Genomic DNA, 21,466 nt, shown 5'->3' with positions numbered 1-21,466 from the left:
GCACATTAACACTACCCTACATACTCTAGGGACAGTTTACATTTATACCAAGCCAATTAACCCACAACCTGTACCTCTTTGGAGTGTGGGAGGAAACCGAAGATCTCGGGAGAGAAAACCCACGCGGTCACGGGGGTGGGGTAACGTACAAACTCCGTACAGACAGCACCCGTGGTTGGGATCGAGCCCGGGTCTCCGGCGCTGTGAGGCAGCAACTCTACCGCTGCGCCACCGTGCTGCAGTTCTAGTTATTTCATATAGTTCTATATTATCCCGCTTTTGTGAATACTAGGGAGCAATCAACCTCAACCCTGCGGGCAGATACAGGAACATGAGGAGCCCATAATGACATGAGGTTACATTGGGAGTTATTGTGAAAGACAACCTCAAGAGATTCTTCAATTAAGAGCAAAAGATTGGCTGGGGAAAAATAGGATCCCTCAGGAATCAATGTATCATTTAGATGTGGAGCCACAGGGGACGGGTGAGAATGTTAAATTAATGTTCACACCTGTATTTACCCTGGAGAAAGTGTTGGAAGCTTGGGAATTAAGGGAAGTAGGTCAAAAAACAAAAAAAAAACATTTTAAACAGCTTGGTAAGCATTGACAAGACGGGCCAAAGGGACTGTTTCTGTGCTGTACGGCTCTGAACCTTAAGGTGCAAGAAAGAACTGCAGATGGTGCTTTAAATCAAAGGTAGACACAAAATGCTGGAGTAATTCAGTGGGTGAGGCAGCATCTCTGGAGAGAAGGAATGGGCGACGTGGCCAATCCCTTCCCTCCAGAGATGCTGCCTCACCCACTGAGTTAATCCAGCATTTTGTGTCTACCCTGAACCTTAAGGAGGAATGTTAAAACAGTGGCACCGCTGGTAAGAGCCGCTGCCTCACAGAGCCAGGACCAGATTCGACCCTGACCTCAGGTGCTGTATGTGTGGAATTTGCTCATTGTCTCTGTGACTGTGGCCGTTTCCTCCACGTCCTCCGGTATCCTCCCACATCCCAAAGACACGTGGGTTTGTAAATGTTTTGGCCCTCTGTAAATTGCTCCCAGTGTGTAAGGAGTGGATGAGAAAGTGAGACACTACAAGGTGGAAGAAGACACAAAGTGCTGGAGTAACTCAGGGGCTCAGGCAGCATCTCGGTGGAACATGGAGGGAGAGCTGACGTCTCATGTCGGGGCCCTTCTTCAGAACTAGTGCGGACAGGTGGTTGGCATGGAGTCAGTGGGCCGAAGGGCCTGTTTCTATGCTGTATGTCTCTAAACTCTCCTTCTGCGTTCCATGTGAATATTCTATGGGGATACTGGAGGGGTAATTGTATCACGTGCGGCATAATAAGGATGGTGTTTTTGGTCCAGATAGGAGCTCTCTGCCCCAGTCCGGGCCTGTCCACTGACCGGTAACGATGGGGCTTCTTCACGCCGCCGGTCGAAGGGGCACTCTTCCGCGCGGCTTTCGTCGCCAGCTGCTTCCTCGGCGCCTTCCCACCGGTGGACTTGCGGGCAGTCTGCTTGGTACGAGCCATCCTCCTTCCGAGCGATCGATCCTAGAAGCTGAAACACCAACACAACCAGTGAGGACAGTCAGCGTGGAAACGGGCTCTTCGGCCCAACTTGCCCACACCTGCCAACATGTCCCAGCTATACTAGTCCCACCTGCCCGTGTTTGGTCCATATCCCTCTAAACCTGTCCTATCCAAGTACCTTGTCTAACTGTTTCTTATAGTCCCTGCCTTAACTACCTCCTCTGGCAGCTCGTTCCATACCCCCACCACACTTTGTGTGAAAGGTTACCCATCAAATTCCTATTCAATCTTTCACCTTAAACCTATATCCTCTGGTCCTCGATTGCCCTACTCTGGGCAAGAGACTCTGTGCACGTACCCGATTTATTCCTCTCATGATTTTACACACCTTGTTAAGGTCACTCCTCATCCTCCTGTGCTCCAAGGAATAGAGTCCCAGCCTGCTCAACCTCTCCCTATAGCTCAGACCCTCAACTTCTGGCAACATCCTCGTAAATTTTATATGCACCCTTTCCAGTTTGACAACATCTTTCCGATAACATGGTGCCCAGAACTGAACACGATACTCTAAATGCGGCCTCACCAACGCATTATATAACTGCAACATGATTGATGAAGGCCAATGTTTCAGTTTAGTTTATTGTCACGTGTACCACCAACGTGCTTAAAGCACGCTAGCCAGTCAGCAGAAAGACATTACATGATTACAATCGAGGCATTTACAGTGTATAGATACACGATAAGGGAATAACGTTTAGTTCAAGGTAAAGCCGACCAAGAATAGTCCGAGGGTCACCAATGAGGTAGATAGTAGTTAAGCCCTGCTCACCTGTTAAGGTGGGATGATTCGGGTGCCTGATCGCAGCTGGGAAGAAACTATCCCTGAATCTGGAGGTGTGCGTTTTCACATTCTCTCTAGCTTTTGCCTGATGTGCCAAAAGCCTTTTTGACCACATTATCCATCTGTGACTCCACCTTCGAGGAACCATGTACCTGCACTCCTAGATCACTCTGCTCTACCATTCACTGTGTAGGTCCTGCCCATGTTAGACTTTCCAAAAAGCAACACCTCATAATTCTCTGTGTTAAATTCCATCAACCATTCCTCAGCCCACCTGGCCAATCGATCAAGATCCTGCTGCAATTTTTCTCAACCATCCTCACTATCTGCAATACCGCCCACTTGGAGCAAGACAAATGGAATTAGATTCAGCTTATTTTTGAGATCAAGCTGCAAATATTCTCCCCAGGGAATATATAGAAACATAGAAATTAGGTGCAGGAGTAGGCCATTCGGCCCTTCGAGCCTGCACCGCCATTCAATATGATCATGGCTGATCATCCAACTCAGTATCCCGTACCTGCCTTCTCTCCATACCCTCTGATCCCCCTTAGCCACAAGGGCCACATCTAACTCCCTCTTAAATATAGCCAATGAACTGGCCTTGACTACCCTCTGTGGCAGAGTTCCAGAGATTCGCCACTCTCCGTGTGAAAAAAGTTCTTCTCATCTCGGTTTTAAAGGATTTCCCCTTTATCCTTAAGCTGTGACCCCTTGTCCTGGACTTCCCCAACATCGGGAACAATCTTCCTGCATCTAGCCTGTCCAACCCCTTAAGAATTTTGTAAGTTTCTATAAGATCCCCTCTCATTCTCCTAAATTCTAGAGAGTATAAATCAAGTCTATCCAGTCTTTCTTCATAAGACAGTCCTGACGTCCCGCATATATGTGGGTGTCACGGTGGCGCAGCGGTAGAGTTGCAGCCTCACGGCGCCAGAAACCCAGGTTGAATCCTGACTACAGGTGCTGTCTGTATGGAGTTTGTACATTCTCCCTGTGACCGTGTGAGTTTTCTCCGGGTGCTCCGGTTTCCTCTCGCATCCCAAAAACGTCCAGTTTTGTAGGTTAATTGACCTCTGTAAAATATGTTGGGTAAAACTAGTGCACGGGGTGACCAATGGCCAGCGTGGACTAGCTGGGCCTGTTTCCAAACTATTTCTAAACTAACCTAAAACTAATCTAAAATTTAAATAGAACACAGAATTAGTATTTAGGGAGAGAGAGTTTCACCAGTCCTGGGCTTTGGTGAGAGAGGGTTCCATGGGCGTGAGTGAGTTGGTTGGAGTATTGTGTCCAGTTTTGGTTACCGTGGTATAGAAATATGTTGTTAAGCTGGAAAGGGGATTTACGAGGTTGTTGCCAGGACGCGAGGGCCTGAACTATATCGGGAGAAGTTAAGCCGGATAGGAGTTTATTCCATGTAGCGCAGGAGGATGAGGGATGTGTATAAGACCATGAGGGGAATAGACTGGGTAAATGCACAGAGTCTTTTTCTTCAGAGGAATCAAGACCCAGAGGACATGGGTGTAAGGAGAAAGATTTAATAGGAACCTGAAGGGCAACGTTTTCATACAGAGGGTGGTGGAAGTATGGAATGGGCAGCCAGAGGAGGCGGTTTAGGAAGGTACTAAAACAGTATTTAAAAGACACTTGGACAGGTACATGGATAGGAAAAGTTTAGAAGAATATGGGCCAAATGGGACGGGTGCAGTTGGCATAGATGAGTTGGGCCGAAGGGCCTTTTACTGTGCGGTTTAGATGGAACGTGTTCTGTCCCAATTAAGTAGCAAGTACAATGAAGGTTGGATGCAAGTTACCCGGTTGTACAATATTATGTAACCAAACTGAAAACATCAATATAGTCATCTAGAATAATCAGGACGTCTATGGTGACGGACCATCCAGCAGAGTTTACAGATTATTGGGTGTCACTCCTTTCCATTCATTATATATTTGTGTGAAACAAAGCCGTCAACAGTAACAAAATATTCGAATTGAGCCCAGTTAATCAAAACAAAACGGGCATCACGGTGGCACAGCGGTAGAGTTGCTGCCTTACAGCGCCAGAGACTCGGGTTCGATCCTAACTACGGGTGCTGCCTGTACAGAGTTTGTACGTTCTCTCTGTGACTGTGTGGGTTTTCTCTGGGAGCTCCAGTTTCCTCAACCACTCCAAAGGCATACAGGTTTGTGGGTTAATTGGTTTTGGTAAAAATTGTCCCTAGTGTATGGGAATCGTTGATTGGCATGGACTTGGAAGGCCGAAGGGCCTGTTTCCGCGCTGTATCTCTAGGCTAAACCCAGTTGCCAAACCACAGATGAGTCGGACAGCGGATTAATGGGCCTGTCCCACTTGGGCGATTTTTTTTCCGGCGACTGTCATAGTTGTAGTAGGTCGCTGAAAAACGGGCGACTGGGGCCCCCCTACGACAATGTCTACAACAACCTACCACCTAGTCAACGGCAAGCTACGGCAAGCTACCGACAACCAGCCACCCATTAGGACGTCCACCTACGGCACGACAAGCTACGACACGGTAAGACAATTCTGTCGCCGGTTGACGCAGGTAGTCGCCAATGGAATTCACCGGTTAGCACCGGCAACAACCTACATCATCCTGGCGGCAACCTACGACAGCACCTACGTCAGGAGAAGACAAGCTACGCTCATTGGCACCAAGCCAACTGTCGGCAAAAAGTTTTGAACATTTCAAAATCCAGCGGTGACCAGAAAAATGCTACGATTCTTTGGGCGACTGAGGAGACGACTCACGGTCTTCCTGGTGACTCCCCGGCGACCATGTGGCAACAGCCTAGTCGCCTAAAAAATACCGTAAGTGGGACAGGGGCATAACAGTGGATTGATTAATTGGAACAGGTAGACACAAAAATGCTGGAGTAGCTCAGCGGGACAGGCAGCATCTCTGGAGAGAAGGAATGGGTGACGTTTTGGGTCGAGTCCCTTCTTCATTGGAACATACAGCATGGAAACAGGCCCTCGGCCCACCAAGTCCACGCTAACCATCACAATAGTCTGCTCACAATAGTTATCCCACTTTCTTGTCTACTCCCTACACACTTGGGAAATTTACAGAGGGCCAATTAACGCACAAACTTGCACGTCTTTGGGAGGTGGGAGGAAACCCACGCGGCCACAGAAAGAACGTGCAAACTCCACGCTGACAGCACCCGAGGTGAGGATCGAAACCGGGACTCTAGCGCTGTGGTACAGCGGCTCTACCAGCTGTGCCATTGTGCCGCTCCATTGCAGCTTAAGTAAGCAGAAGAAATTAGTGACTTCTGTCTCCACTAAAAGCGTGTTGGAAGCATCTTACTACGCGCCTGCAATGTCACAACCTGTATATAAATGGAGGCTGCAATGATTTCTCAACTGGAAAAAGACGTGTCTTGACTTGAACCGTTCTGCCCAGAATTCCCTCCACAGAGAGTGCCTGACCACCCGAGTTCCTCCCACACTTTAATCTTGTAGGCATGAGGAACTGCAGGTGCTGTTGAGCCTGTTGAACCTTGAAAAAACCAAGTGCTGGAGGAACTCAGCGGGTCAGGCAACATCTGTGGAGAGAATGGACAACTAACCCCTTCAAACTGATTGTAGTAGAGGCTAAGCTGGAAAAAAGAGGTGGTGGCAGGACAAACCCTGGCAAGTAGTTTCTCACAGAGAGTGGTGAGTCTGTCGAATTCTCTGCCTCAGAGGGCGGTGGAGGCCGGTTCTCTGGATGCTTTCAAGAAAGAGCTAGATGGGGCTCTTAAAAATAGCAGTGTCAGGGGATATGGGGAGAAGGCAGGAATGGGGTACTGATTGGGGATGATCAGCCATGCTCACATTGAATGGCAGTGCTGGCTCGAAGGGCCGAATGGCTACTCCTGCACCTATTGTCTATAAGTGGGGCGGGGGTAATTATTGGCAGATGGCTTACTCCAGCAACTTTGTGTCTTTTTTTCTCTACCTATCACTTGCCAGGTGCTGGTTTACAAAAAGACTCAGTGGGTCAGGCAGCATCTGTGGAGAACGTGGGTAGGCGAGTGAAATTTAAAGCTAGAGGTAGAGATATGGGTTGAAGGGGAGGGGGAGGGGTAAAAGGGAAAACAAACACAGAGTGTATGAGTTACTCAGCGGGTCCGGCAGGTCTCTGGAGAACATGGATACGTGACTTTTCGGGGAAATATGTGATCAGAGAGTTATCTGCCAATCACCCCTCACTTTGTGTCTGCCCCACCCCTCTGTTCCAGCTTTAATCCCTGCTCCATCAGCCTGAAGAAGGGTCCTGAACCGCAGAGTTCCTCCAGCGCTCAATTCCACTCCGTCCCCCGGAGATACTGCCTGACCCGCTGAGTTAGTCTAGCATTTTGTGAACCAGCATCTGCAATTCCTTGTATATCCCGGTCAGGAATCCGAGGGGCAACTTTTTCCACAGAGAGGGTGGGTGGTGGGTGTATGAGCGAGCTGGAGGATGAAGTAGTTGAGGCAGGCACTATAACAACATTTAAAAGAATCATACAGGAAATGGACAGGAAAGGTTTTGAGAAATATCTGCCAAACGTGGGCAAATTGGACTTGTTTAGATGGGACATCTTGGTCGGCAGGGGCCGGAGCTGTGTATAACTCAAACCTACACAAACAATCCAGCCCACTCTACTCGCTTTACAATCTGCATTGTATCTTAATCGCCGAGTATGATATTGCAAAGATGGATAAACATCAACTAAAATATTATTTTTACTCAACTCCAGCCAAAACTTTAAAAAAAACACACACACACCGCGTTGAGCGAGGGAACTGGCAGCGTTTGTTTTGAATTGCAGACACCCACGTTTAAAATGGTCGATGCAACAAAGGGGAAGCTAAGCAAAGATGGTGAAGACGACGGGGAGAAGATAAATGTTGTTCTCCTATCCTCCCCCACCCCCCCTGCAAAATAAAACACACACACACACATGCAACAATGTTGATGCAAAACACAATACTCCCTTTCGAACGCATTTACGGAATGATTGCTGATGCAAAGTAAAAAAAAACACTTTGCAGAAGGTGGGGAGTGCAGTTGTCAACAATAACATGACAAAAAAGGGATTAAATGATGACATTGAGAGTATATTGAGCAGGGGGGGCGGTGCATTAGAGGCGGTGAGTGTTGCAGGGAGCTGGGAAATGTACAAGGGATGGAAGGTTGGCCCGGGAGCGGCGAGACTTTGCTACAATGTTGCTGCACAAAATGGATACCTTAAAGTTTGTTACAGCAGCGCTGCTCCCCGTATAAAGAGCTGGCTCTGGACTCAATGCAAGTGGAGGGAGAAAGGAGAGAGCCTTTGCACTTGCGCGTCAAAGTTGCCACCTTACACATGAATGCAACACGCTGATACTCACCTTGTCTTGCAGCCGCCTCTGGGTCTCACCTCCGCCCGAGCCTCTTTAGGGGGGGAGGGTTTGAAGAAATAATAATAATAATAATAACGATGATGGGAAGAAATTGGCCTTTCGCTGGGAAACAACAGAAAATGGCTGACAGAGCCTTCCCAGCAACAACTGCGAGAATGCCCTCCCTCTCGCTGCACACACCCACTGCGATGCATGCAATGCACGGCTTGCATGCTGACTGCAAAGGTTCGAGGATGGGGAGACGATTGCAACCCCCGCCCTCTCCCCACACAATGCAAAGTGCCTCAAGTCACTTCGATGCCGCTTCCAGCAGGGCGTGCCGTGGGAATTTCCAACAAGCAGCAGGATGAAAGATGTCTCCTGCCATTTGTTTGATAGTTTGAAGCAAAGATCTTATAGCAAAGATCCGCTATAGGATCTTTGGTTTGAAGATCGCACGAAGCTTGGGTTTCAGCAGTCCATGTACTTCTCCACTTCGCTTCCCCCTCCCCATATCACTCTCTCTCTCCCCTCCCTTCTTCTCCTCCCTCCCATTCCTTCCCCTCCCACCCCCACTCCTTCCCATTCTCCCTCCTTTTCCTCCCATTCCTTCTCTCACCACCAATCTCACTTTCCTCCTTCCCCCTCCCTCTCCTCTCCTTCCCCCTCCCTCTCTCCTTCCCCCTCCCTCTCCCTTCCCCCTCCCTCTCTCCCCCTCCCCCCCCCTCTCTCCCTCCCCCCCTCTCTCCCCTCGCTGGCTCTCTGCCGTCCCTCCCGCTTTTCTACCCTCAAGACCCGTGTGTCAGAAGCAAGAGAAGCCCTTTAAACAGAACTTTAAACAGGTGGCGCAGTGGTAGAGTTGCCGCTTCACAGCTCCGTAGACCCGGGTTCCTTTCTGTCTAAGGGCACTGTGTCTGTACGGACACAGCGCCTTGTGATCGCGTGGGTTTTCTCCGGGTGCTCCGGTTTCCTCCCATACCCCAAAGTTGTGGGTTAATTTGGTTTAGGTAAAAATGGTAAATTGTCGCTAGTGTGTAATATAGTGCTAATGTTTCCTGGTCCTCGTGGACTCGGTGGGCCGAAGGACCTGTTTCCGCACTGTGTCTCTAAACTAAACAATAGAAACACAAAAAAAGCAAAACATTAGAGCTGTGGGGATGCTGCTCAGAAAGAAACACTGAGGTTCACTTCAGAAATGACTGTGGATTAATGGATCTGTACAGCACAGAAACAGGTAATTCAGCCCATTAAGCCCATGCTATCATTTTTTCCCATCTACACTAATCCCATTTGCCTACATCAGGGCCATATCCCTCGTGTCTTAACAACATGCTGGAGGAACTCACCATTTCAGGCAGTGTGTAGAACTCCAACTACACTTCACGCTGCCTCGGCAAGACTAGCTGCATAATCAAAGACGTGTCGCACCCTGGGAGTTCCCTCTTCTCCTCCCATGAGAGGAATAGATCGGGTAGATGCACAGAGTCTTTTACCCAGAGTAGGGGAATCGAGGACCAGAGGACATAGGTTCAAGGTGAATGGGATAAAATGTAATAGGAATCCAAGGGGTAACTTTATCACACAAAGGGTGGTGGGTGTATGGAACAAGCTGCCAGAGGTGGTAGCTGAGGCTGGGACTATCCTATCGTTTAAGAAACAGTTAGACAGGTACATGGATAGGACAGGTTTGGAGGGATATGGACCAGGCGCAGGCAAGTGGGACTAGTATAGCTGGGACATTGTTGGCCAGTGTTGGGCCAAAGGGCCTGTTTCCACACTGTATCACTCTATGACTATATGACCAATCAGGCCGTTCGGCCCATCAAGTCTACTCCTTCAAGTAAACCTCCTGTGGACCTTCTCCAATGCCTGCACATCCTTCTTCAGATATGGGCACTATTATTGTTAATCTGCAGTTATTGTTTATTTATTTGTATACGTTAGAGATTTGTCTCTAAAGTGGGATAACAGAACTAGTGTGTACAGATGATCGATGGTCAACGATTTGTCTGTTTGTTTATTTATATACACATATATGTACTGAACATTTCTTTTGTTTATTATGTCATATAGAGTATACTAAGTATACTAGTTTGTGGTGCTGCTGTAAGTCAGAATTTCATTGTTGCATTTTAGGACCTGTTACAAGAACACTCTCTTGACACTCTCACTATCAATACTCCTAAAGCGCAAGTCGGCGTGGGCAAGTAGAAATATAAAGAGCATGTCCCACTTAGGCAACTCTTTGGATGACTGCCAGGGACTAGTTTTAATGGAATTCAACTACGACACCTGGCGACAACCTACGATAGCAAAAATTGTCGTACCGGTCGGAAATTTTTTTTCAACATGTTGAAAAATTTGCGGCAGTCGCCTGTACCCAAGAAATCGTCTAAAGGGCCTGTCCCACTTAGGTAATTTTTCAGCGGACTGCCGGCGAGTGTCAAGTTCGCGGCACTCGCCTGCAATCCGGGAACTGAACCGGAACGCGACTGTCAGAGTGGAGCACACACACACACACAAACACATTGCAAAGGCGGGGGCCAGGGAAAGCGGGGGGAGTACTGTCTGAAATTCACACGGTGCAAAGCCAAGGTGAAAGACAGGAAGGTTAAGACGGCAAGCACAGTGTACGGTAAGTCCTTTAAAAGAGGGGGGGGGGGGGAGAAGGAGTGGAGACACTTTTAACACAGCTGTGAATTTCGGCAGGCAATTTTTCACAGAGAGTGGTGAATCTCTGGAACTCTCTGCCAGAGGGTAGTTGAGGCCAGTTCGTTATGAGGGAGTTAGATGTGGCCCTTGTGGCTAAAGGGATCAGGCGGTATGGAGAGAAGGCAGGTACGGGATACTGGGTTGGATGATCAGCCATGATCATATTGAATGGCGGTGCAGGCTCGAAGGGCCGAATGGCCTACTCCTGCACCTATTTTCTATGTATTCTATGTATTTAGCATTACTGATCGGGAATCCTTGGTTCTGAAAACTCGTGCTTACGTGTTTTCCCCCCCAATGAGCCAATGAAAATGCCCGGTCAGCAAAGGCGATTAACTAAAACTACCTACGACTACCTCGACTACCCATAACTACATGGCGACCCCACTACAACTGCACCTACAAAAGTATTAATTTTCTCCATGGCGACCAACTTTTGGTCGCAGAAAAATTTTCAACACGTTGAAAAATTTGTGGCGACCATACTGAGGCCGCGACTAGTTCCCAGAATGTGGGAACGCCTCGCATCCATGAAGGAGACGCACCATGACCACCAGCGAATGTGTGGCGAGCGCAGTCTCCTGCACTCGCCTAAAAAGTCGCCTAAGTGGGACAGGCCCTTAATGCATATATTCATAGAAACATAGAAATTAGGTGCAGGAGTAGGCCATTCGGCCCTTCGAGCCTGCACCGCCATTCAATATGATCATGGCTGATCATCCAACACAGTATCCTGTACCTGCCTTCTCTCCATACCCCCTAATCCCCTTAGCCACAAGGGCCACATCTAACTTCCTCTTAAATATAGCTCTATGACTAATTATTAATTGATTGCATTAGTGAGTTTATTGCAAGTTTCCAGTCCCATCGCTGTGAACAACTCCGAGTGGACACATCTGATCTTCCAGGCTTTTCCCGCGTTATGCCACTCGCACCACGTGACGCCCAATCATGCCCGCGGCCAGGCATGACGTCAGGCTGCGTGACGTCAGCGGGTGGGCGGGCGCGTCCTCCCCCCGTCCGTGCGCTTGCGCGTCCCCCCGCCCGTGCGCTTGCGCGGCAGCCCCGCTGTTTGCCCGCCGGCATCCCAGCACCGCGCATGCGTATTGCCGGCTCTCCCCGGCGAGGCGCATGCGTACACCCGTTGTTTATCCGTCGGCGTCCCAGCACTGCGCAGGCGCGTTGCCGTCGCTCGGCCTGTGTCTCCGCTCGGCCGCCCATGGAGTTGTGGCTCCGTCATCCCGGGGCCCGGGCGGCCAACACCGTCCTAATGCCGTCCTGCTCCTCCGGCCGGGACCTCCACATGCTCGTCTGCCGGCTGGTGAGCGGGGGCTGGGGGGACAGGGGCTGGGGCACTGGGGGACAGGGGCTGGGAGCGGACAGCTTCTGCACCGTCGGTTCGCCGCCGGGGCCCCCACTGGGGACCAGGGACAGGGGCTGGGAGACTGGGGACAGGGGCTGGGAGACTGGGGACAGGGGTGGGGCACTGGGGACAGGGGTTGGGGCACTGGGGCACCCCGGGGGGCTGGGGACAGGGACAGGGACAGGGGCTTGGGACTGCCCAGGGGCCGGCACTGGGGACAGGGGCTGGGGCACTGGGGACGGGGCATGGGGCACGGGGACAGGGACAGGGGCTGGGGCACTGGGGACAGGGGCTCCCCAGGGCAGGGACAGGCGGGGCACTGGGGACAGGGGGGCACTGGGGCACAGGGACACCCGGGGACAGTTTATCCACTGGGGACAGGGACAGGGCACGGCGTCCCAGCACTGCAGGGACAGGGGCGGGTTGGGGGCTGGGGCACTGGGACGGGCGGGGCACTGGGGACAGGGGCTGGGTCACTGGGGACCGGGGCACTCACTGGGGACAGGGGCGGCCCAGGGGCTGGGGCACTGGGGACAGGGGCTGGGGCACTGGGGACAGCACTGGGGACAGTCATCCCACTGGGGACCCGGGCGGCCAACGGGGGACAGGGGCTGGGGGCACTGGGGACAGGGGCTGGGGCACTGGGGACAGGGCTGGGGCCTGGGGACAGGGGCTGGGGCACTGGGGACTCACTGGGGACCTGGGGCACTGGGGACAGGGGCCGGGGACAGGGGCTGGGGGCTGGGGCACATGCTCGGGCTGGGGACCGGGGCACTGGGGACAGGGGACTGGGCACTGAGGGGCGGGGGCTGGGGACAGGGGCTGGGGCACTGGGGACAAGGGGCTGGGGGGACAGGGGCTGGGGCACTGGGGACAGGGGCTGGGATGGGACAGGGGCTGGGGCACTGGGGACAGGGGCTGGGGACTGGGGCTGGGGCTGGGCTGGGGGGCAGGGGCTGGGGGGGGGGGGGGGGGGGACAGGGGCTGGGGAGGTGGGGCACTTGGACAGGGGCTTATGTAAGACGGGGCACGGGCTGGTGAGGCTGCGATTTAGAGTATTGTGTTCAGGTCTGGGAAAGATGTCAATTTGGAAAGGGTGCAGAGAAGATTTATGAGGATGTTACCAGGACAAGAGGGTCTGAGTTTTAGCGAGGGATTGAGTAGGCTAGGACTTTATTCCATGGAGCCTTTATTCCTCGGAGCGCAGGAGGCTGAGGGGTGATCTTATAGAGGTGTACAAAATCATGAGGGGAATAGATTGGGTAGATGCACGGAGTCTCTTGCACAGATTAGGGTAATCAACAACCAGGGGACGTACTATTCCCTTTATCCTGTATCTGTACACTGCGGTCAGTTTGATTGTAATCATGTATTGTCTATCAGCTGACTGGTTAGCACGCTACAAATGTTTCTTACTGTACCTCTATACACGTGACAAGGAACTAAACTAAATGTAAGGTGAGAGGGGAAGGATTTAATAGAAACGAGGGGCAACTTTTTCCACACAGAGGATCGTGGGTGTGTGGAATGAGCGGCAAGAGGAGATAGTTAAGGCTGGTATTACAACAATACTTAAAAGGCGATCGCTGGTCAATGTGGTTTCGATGGACTGTTTACAGGCTGTATTTCTAAGGACTGAGGATGCTGCCTGACCCACTGAGTTATTCCACCACTCTCTGTCTTTTTGATTGTAAACCAGCATGTAAAGTTCTTTGTGTCTACTTTGTAAATAAAAAATCTCACTATGCACAGGCACAATCATACCAAACTAGCTTAGTTTTGAGATATAGCGTGGAAACAGGCCCTTCGGCCCATTGAGTCCACGCTGACCAGCGATCTCCGCCCACTAGCACTATCCGACACACCAGGACAATTTACAATTTTTAACCGACAAACCTGTATGCCTTTGGAGTGTGGGAGGAAACCGGAGCACCCGGAGAAAACCCACACAGGTCACAGGGAGAATATACAAACTCCGTACAGACAGCATCCGTGGTCAGGATCGAACCTGGGTCCCTGGCGCTGTAAGGCAGCAACTCTACCGCTGCGCCACCGTGCCGCCCTAAGTACAAGTGTATTAGAATAGTAGATTACACATGAGTTGCCATCTTTCCAGTGCCATCTTCAAATCCAGAGCTTCGTCAATCAATCAATCAATCAACCTTTATTGTCATCTTGCAAGCAACAGTTGTACAGTGCAAAATGAAAAGACGTTTCCCAGGGAATACCGGAGCATCGCACATGAAATTTAAAACATTTCACACATAATAACACTAAAAACTTGTATCTCCCTTCAGCACTAGCACAATCCCTGGATTGGTGGCCTCTGTAGTAAATGTTAATACAAGTTCATAAGGCATAGGAACATAATTAGGCCATTCAGCCCATCGTCTATTCCGCCATTCTCCTGACGTCTCCCCATAACCCCTGACACCCGTACTGATCTGGAACCTCTCAGTCTCCACTTTTAAAATATCCATTGACTTGGCCTCCATAGCCATCTGTGGCAATGAATTGCACAGATTCACCACCCTCTGGCTAAAGAATATACGTGTAACATTTGAACCAGGTACTTGAATTCATCAAACTGTATTAATTGCAACTTCTTTCTTTGACCGCAGGGTTTCCCCACTGCCGATGTGTACCTTAAATGTAACGGGAGACTGGTTGGCGAGGACGAAGAGTTACATGATGGAGCCGTGTACAGCGTGGAGCCGAGACTGGTTGGAGGGAAGGGAGGTAGGATTCACACAATACCATGCCTACTGTCCATAGAGTTTGGGTCAAACTCTTGTGAGTTCGGAGAAAGGTTGACCCCCCCCCCCAGAAATGATTGCACGGGCAGCGCGGTGCAGTGGGTATACCCTCGTGACCCTTGGCAGTGCTGCAGCCACACTGTACCAGAGACCCGGGTTCGATCCTGACCTCGGGTGCTACCTATGTGGAGTTTGCTCGTTCTCCCCGTGACCACGTGGGTTTCCTCTGGACACTCCAATTTCCTCCCACATCCCAAAGACGTGCGGGTTTGTAAGTTAATTGGCCTCTTTAAATTGCCCCTGCTGTGTAGGGAGTGGATGAGAAAGTGGGATAACATAGAACTAGTGTGAATGGGTGATCAATGTTTGGCGTGGGCCGAAGGGCCTGTTTCCATTCTGTATTACTAAACTAAACTGAACTGCAAGCACCCGATGCGGCCTCTGCTACATAAAACGAGAGAGATAAAGAGAGAAATAAATGCCATCATGCCAAACAAAATCCCCCATCAAAGCAAGTCCCATTTACCTGAGTTTGGCTCATATATAGCTCTCAACCTTTTTCTATCCAAGTATGATTTTTGAATTTGAGGAAAATTAATGCAGGTCCTTCCTGAGTTACAACAGGGTTCTGTTGCTGAGTACTTCATATAACATGAACAATTTGGAAGTCGGAAATCTTACTGCCTAACAATATATTTAAATGAAAGCAAAGGCCATCCAAGTGCAACATGTCGTTAAATCGGTACATTAACTCAACCCTTTCTGCTAGAATTCCCACATGACAGAAGATCATATGGTCATGTCACAGGAGCAGAATTAGGCCGTTTGGCCCATCAAGTCCACTCTGCCATTCAATCTATCTCTCCCTCCTAACCCCATTCTCCTGCCTTTTCCCCATAACTAAATCAAGAATCTGTCTCTGCCTTAAAAATATCCATTCACGTCCTCCTGTGGCAAAGAATTCCACAGATTCACCATCCTCTGACTAAAGAAATTCCCCCTCAACTCCTTCCTAAAGGAACGTCCTTTAATTATGAGGCTGTGACCTCTAGTCATAGACTCTCCCACTAGTGGAAACATCCTCTCCACTTTCACTCTATCCAGGCATTTCACTATTTGGTAAGTTTCAATGAGGTCCCCCCTCAGCTTTCTAATCCCCAGTGAGTACAGGCCCTGTGCCGTCAAACGCTCAGTCGGCAAACTGATAAAGATTTTTGTTAAAGACATTCAAGATACTTGGACTGATACATTTTAAAGAAAGGTATAGAAGGATGTGGGCCAAACACCGGCAAAATGGCACTAGCTTAGATTGGGCAGTTTCTTCAGCGTCGACAGGTTGGGACAAAGGACTTATTTCCATGCTGAGCGATTCCTAAGAAGGTGGTGATCTGGAACTTTTGGCTTGAAAGCTAGGTAGAAGCAGAGATGCTTGTCACATTTAAAAAGTTTCTGGAAGATTACTGTGCAGTTCTGGTCATCCCATTACAGGATTGATGTGGAGAGTTTGGCATGGGTGCAGAGGAAGTTTACCAGAATGATGCCTGGATTAGGGATTATTAGCTACAGGGAGAGGTTTGTTTTCTCTGGAACATCAGCAGCTGAGGGGAGACCTGCTCAATAGATACAGGAGCAGAATACGTCTATTCAGCTCATCACGTCTGCTCCATCATTTGATTATGGCTGATCTATTCTTCCCCTCTCAACCCCATTTTCCGGCCTTCTCCCCATAACCTTTGACGAGCTGATGGAAGTATTTAACATTATGAGAGGCATAGATAGGGTTGACAGTCTGGATCTTTTTCCCAGAGTTGAAACATCGCATAGCTTTGAGGTGAGGGACAAAGTTGTGCTTGACAGGTTTTATTTAAACAGTGGGTGGTGGGTGCCCTGTAAGCGTTGCCAGAGGTGGTCACAAAATGCTGGAGTAACTCAGCGGGTCAGGCAGCATCTCTGGAGAGAAGGTATGGGTGACGTTTCTTTAGACTTGCGCCTTTCTGTGTTGTGAAATGTTCGGTCTGTCTGTCGTCAGGCTTTGGGTCGATGCTCCGCGCCCTAGGTGCGCAGATAGAGAAAACCACCAATCGAGAGGCTTGCCGAGACCTGAGCGGAAGGAGGTTGCGGGATGTAAACCACGAAAAGGCGTAAGTCTTTCCCTTCAGAGAGCTCCCTCTCCCAGTTACAAGCAACGTGTCTCTTGAGATCTTTAGTTTTGTTTTTTGGTTTAGAGATACAGCGTGGAAACAGGCCCTTCGGCCCACCGGGTCCATGCCGACCAGCGATCCCCGTACACTAACACTATCCTACACCCACTAGGGCCAATGTTTACATTTACCAAGCCAATTAACCGACAAACCTGTATATCTTTGGAGTGTGGGAGGAAACCAAAGATCTCGGAGAAAACCCCCACGCAGGTCACGGGGAGAAGGGAAAAGTTTAAGGGCGATGTGGGAGTTTTTTTTTAATACACAGAGGGTGGTGGGGGCCTGGGACGCACTGCCAGGGGTGGTGGTGGAGGCAGATACGATAGTGGCGTTGAAGAGGTTTTTGGAGAGAAACACGGATGTGCAGGGAGCTAAGAGTTGGTCTTGGCGTTGTGTTCAGCACAGACATTGTTGGCCAAGGGTTCAAGAAGGAACTGCAGATGCTGGAAAATCGAAGGTAGTCAGCAATGCTGGAGAATCTCAGCGGGTGAGGCAGCATCTATGGAGCGAAGGAAATAGGCAACGTTTCGGGCAGAAACCCTTCTTCAGACTGAGGCCAAGGAGCCTGTACCTGTGCTGGACTGTTCTGTGTTCGATGTCTGTGGAGGCCAAGTCAGTAGATACTTTTAAGGCAGAGTTAGACAAATTCTTGATTAGGATGGGTGTCAAGGGTTAACATAGAAACATAGAAAATAGGTGAAGGAGGAGGCCATTCGGCCCTTCGAGCCAGCACCGCCATTCATTGTGATCATTGGCCGATCATCCACAATCAATAACCCGTGCCTGCCTTCTCCCCATATCCCTTGACTCCACTAGCCCCTAGAGCTCTATCTAACTCTCTTTCAAATCCATCCAGTGAATCGGCCTCTACTGCCCTCTGTGGCAGGGAATTCCACAAATTCACAACTCTCTGGGTGAAAACGTTTTTTCTCATCTCAGTCTGAAATGGTCCAACCCCTTATTGTTAAACTGTGGCCCCTGGTTCTGGACTCCACCATCATTGGGAACATTTGTCCTGCATCTAGCTTGTCCAGTCCTTTTTATAATTTTATAGGTTTCTATAGGAAATGTATAACACGTTGTGGGGAGAAGGCAGGAAAGTGGGATTAGGAAGCAGAGATTGGTTGAATGGCGGAGTGGACTCGATGGGGCGAATGGCCTAATTCTACTGGAGCTTGTGAACTTGCCTTTACAGAGGGAGCCCATCGGCTGCCCGAGGGAGGGCCGGGGTCTGATTGCCTTTTTGCTTCTGTGCAGGATGGCGGAGTGGATAAAGAAGCAGGCGGAGCGGGAGACGGACAAGGAGCAGCGGAGACTGGAGAGGCTGCAGCGCAGGTTGGCAGAGCCCAAGCACTACTTCACAGACCCACAGTACGAGCAGCAGCTGAACGACATGTCAGAGCGGCTGGAGGACTCCGTGCTGAAAGGTACCCTGAAAGCAAACCCCCCCCCCCCCTCACAGCCTCAGCTCTCCCCCCCCCCCCCCCAACTGTGGCCTCTGCTGCCCGCTATGTTCAGACGGTTCTGCATGATAGGCTGCTCAAATATATAGATACAGCGTGCAAACAGGCCCCTGGGACCGCTGGGTCTACACTGACCCATCCACCACCCGTTCACATGTGGTCATAAGGTCACGGTGGCGCAGCGATAGAGTTTCTGCCTTACAACAAATGCAGCGCTGGAGACCCGGGTTCGATCCTGACTACGGGCGCTGTCTCTACGGAGTTTGTACGTTCTCCCCGTGATCCGTGTGGGTTTTCTCCGAGATCTTCGGTTTCGTATGGAGGTGTATAAAATCATGACTGGAACAGGGTGAATGCACAGAATAGGGGAATAAGGAACCAGAGGATATAAGTTTAAGGTGAGAGGGTAAAGGTTTAATAGGAACCTGAAGGGCAAAATGTTCACAAATTGGGTGTATGGAACGAGCTGCCAGTGGAGATCGCTGAGGCAGGTACAAATATAAGATTTAAAAATGATTTGGACATGGATAGGGAAAGTTTCGAGGGACATAGACCAAACGTGGGGGGATGGTGCTATATGAGATAGTCCACCTTGGTCGGTATGGACGAGTTGTGCTGTTCCCATTCTGCCCGAGTTTAACTACCCACTTCCCACTGGTCCATTTGAACACTTGTGTCTTTCACCTAAGAAGCTGCTCTCTTTGCCCTCCACCACTACCCAAAGGATATCCATGGCACGCCAAGCCAGCCAGCCTGCCTGCCTGCAGCATCTAAAAAAAATTATTAATTTCTCTTAAGGTTTGCAAGCAACGTCGAGCGACGTAGTCGCTGCGGATGGTGGAGCGAGAAAGCGTGCCTGTCCAAGCACAAGCACGGCAGGCGCAGAAGGAAAGAGAAGACGTCTCTGGTAAAGAAAAACGCACTGTCGGCTTGCACCCGCCTCTTTGCACTCCCGTGGGTTGCTGCTTATCCCTCCCAAGCTGGAGAGGGTTCAGAGATTTACGAGGATTTTGCCAGGACTAGAGGGTGTGAGCTATAGGGAGAGGTTGAGTAGGCTGGGCCTCTATTCCTTGGAGCGCAGGAGCATGAGGAGTGATCTGATAGAGGTGTACAAAATCAGGAGAGGAATAGATGCACAGAGTAGGTGAATCGAGGACCAGAGGACATAGGTTTAAGGTGAAGGGGAAAAGATTCTAATAGGAATCTGAGGGGTAACCTTATCACACATGGTAGTGGGTGTATGGAGCAAGCTGCCAGAGGAGATAGTTGAGGCTAGGACTATCCCACTGTTTAAGAAACCGTTAGACAGGTACATGGAGATTCACAGGTTCTTGATTAGTTAGGATATCAAAGGTTATGGAAAAGGTAGGAGAATGGAGTTGCGAGGGAAAGTTAGTTCAGTCACAATTGAATGGGGGAGTAGACTCGATGGGCTGAATGGCCTAACTCTGCTCCTATGTCTTATAGTCTGACGATGGTTGATGAGAAATGTTGAGGCACCGCTCTGGAAAAGGAGGAGACAAACGTCAGATTTAGGCAGACGGCATCAAGGAAGTCCCTCAGCGTATATAAGAAGTGTGGGACTACACTGAAGAAGACAATGAGGAAGAGTGTAAGAGGGAATGATATGCGCCAGGCAGGCACGGTGAAGGAAAAGCCTTCATGGTTCTGCAGGTACATTAATAGAAAGGGAGTGGCTAGAGAAAGAATAGGCCCTCTTAATGAGCAGCATGGTTGAAGGTTTTAAAGTTTAATTTTTTTATTGTCATGTGTAGTGAGGTACAATGTATAGCTTTGTTCGGCATGTTATCCAAACTGATCAGATAATGCCATGCATAAATACAATCGAGCCAAACTCGTGTACAATGGGTAGAGACAGAGTGCAGAATATAGTTCTCAGCATTGTAGCGCACCAGTTCCACAGACAAAGTTCCATAGACATAGGTTGTCTTTGTGTAGAGCAAGCAGATGGAGGAGATATTAAATTAATATTTCGCATCCGTTTTTAGTGATGAAAGATTGCGCGTGCAGAGGTATTGAGGCATATGAGTTGTGACGGCATAGATTGCATATGCTTTAACCCCTGATTTTTCAAGCCGAGCTTCTGCTGAAAAATGTGAGCTGTTTGCCAATTATTTTAAAGATCAGGTTCAGTCTATCAGAGCTGGTATCCCTTTAGATTCTACTGTCCACCGCTGCTGACCTAGCAAGGCGCTGGCCAAAAAGAAGCAGACTTGGTTAGTGGTCAGGTTGGTTAATGTGAACTGAGAGGAGATACATCTGCAGTTCTTTCTTAAACATTTTGTCAACTTCTATACGTCTGCGAGACCAAGTGCAGGCTTGGCGATCGCTTCACCCCAACACCTCTGCTCAGTTCGTACTAACCAACCTGATCTCCCGGTGGCTCTGCACTTCAACTCCCCCTCCCATTCCGAATCCGACCTTTCTGTCCTGGGCCTCCTCCATTGCCAGAGTGAGGCCCAGTGCAAATTGGAGGAACAGCACCTCATATTTCGCTTGGGTAGTTTACACCCCAGCAGGAAGAAAATTGACTTCTCCAATTTCAGATAGTCCTTGCTTTCTCCCTCCTTCCTCTCCCCCTTCCCAGCTCTCCCGCAGCCCACTGTCATCACCTCTTACTGTCCCCGCCTCTTTCTTTTTCCCGCCCCTCCCCCCCCCGACATCAGTCTGAAGAAGGGTCACGACCCATATCGTAGGCTATTCCTTCTCTCCATAGATGCTGCCTCACCCGCTGAGTTTTTCCAGCATCTGCAGTTTTTTCTTTAAAATTATTATTATTACTATATGAATTACCAAAGAGGAGGTATTGGTGGTTTTAAAGTGCATTAATGCAGATGAATCCCCAGGGCCTGGCTAAGGGCATCTTCGGAACATAGGAAGCTGCCGAGGGAATTATGGAGGGGCTTGTGGAGATATTAGCATCATCATGAGCCACAGGGGAAGACTGGAGAGTGGGTAACATGGTGCCCTTATTTCAGAACGACAGCAAGGACACGCCATGGAAGTACAGGTGCCTGATGTCAGCGGTGGGAAGATTGTCGCTGGGGATTCTGAGGGGCAGAATAGGCATGGATTGTTTAGGGAGAAAGAAATCTGGAAGTCTTTTGAAGAGGTCACCAAGGGGATTGATGAGGGAAGGGCAGGAGATATTGTCTTTCTGAAGAAGGATCTCATTGCATCCTGATGTTTGTGACAATAAACTAA

At 49.8% G+C, this 21,466-nt stretch overlaps 2 protein-coding genes across 2 annotated transcripts in view; one reads left to right on the top strand and one right to left on the bottom strand.

Moving 5' to 3' along the window:
• LOC129697571 (histone H3.3A) overlaps positions 1 to 7,914 on the bottom strand; it is a 13,755-nt gene extending 5,841 nt beyond the window's left edge. The window contains exons 1-2 of the mRNA XM_055636248.1: positions 7,756 to 7,914; positions 1,401 to 1,556 (exon numbers count right to left, since the gene is read on the bottom strand). Of these exons, the coding sequence (XP_055492223.1) occupies positions 1,401 to 1,528 (128 nt within the window). The 5' untranslated portion in view covers positions 1,529 to 1,556; positions 7,756 to 7,914. The remainder of the gene's footprint in view (positions 1 to 1,400; positions 1,557 to 7,755) is intronic.
• A 3,705-nt stretch (positions 7,915 to 11,619) lies between these two features.
• sde2 (SDE2 telomere maintenance homolog (S. pombe)) overlaps positions 11,620 to 21,466 on the top strand; it is a 47,269-nt gene continuing 37,422 nt past the window's right edge. Inside the window, exons 1-5 of the mRNA XM_055636244.1 lie at positions 11,620 to 11,779; positions 14,443 to 14,560; positions 16,607 to 16,718; positions 18,036 to 18,205; positions 19,040 to 19,148. Of these exons, the coding sequence (XP_055492219.1) occupies positions 11,678 to 11,779; positions 14,443 to 14,560; positions 16,607 to 16,718; positions 18,036 to 18,205; positions 19,040 to 19,148 (611 nt within the window). The 5' untranslated portion in view covers positions 11,620 to 11,677. The remainder of the gene's footprint in view (positions 11,780 to 14,442; positions 14,561 to 16,606; positions 16,719 to 18,035; positions 18,206 to 19,039; positions 19,149 to 21,466) is intronic.

The sequence above is a fragment of the Leucoraja erinacea genome, chromosome 5, assembly GCF_028641065.1.
Source record: "Leucoraja erinacea ecotype New England chromosome 5, Leri_hhj_1, whole genome shotgun sequence".
NCBI classification, from domain to species: Eukaryota; Metazoa; Chordata; class Chondrichthyes; order Rajiformes; family Rajidae; genus Leucoraja; species Leucoraja erinaceus.
The sequence above is the reverse complement of the archived record's forward strand: the minus strand, read 5'-3'. Positions and strand labels throughout refer to the sequence as shown.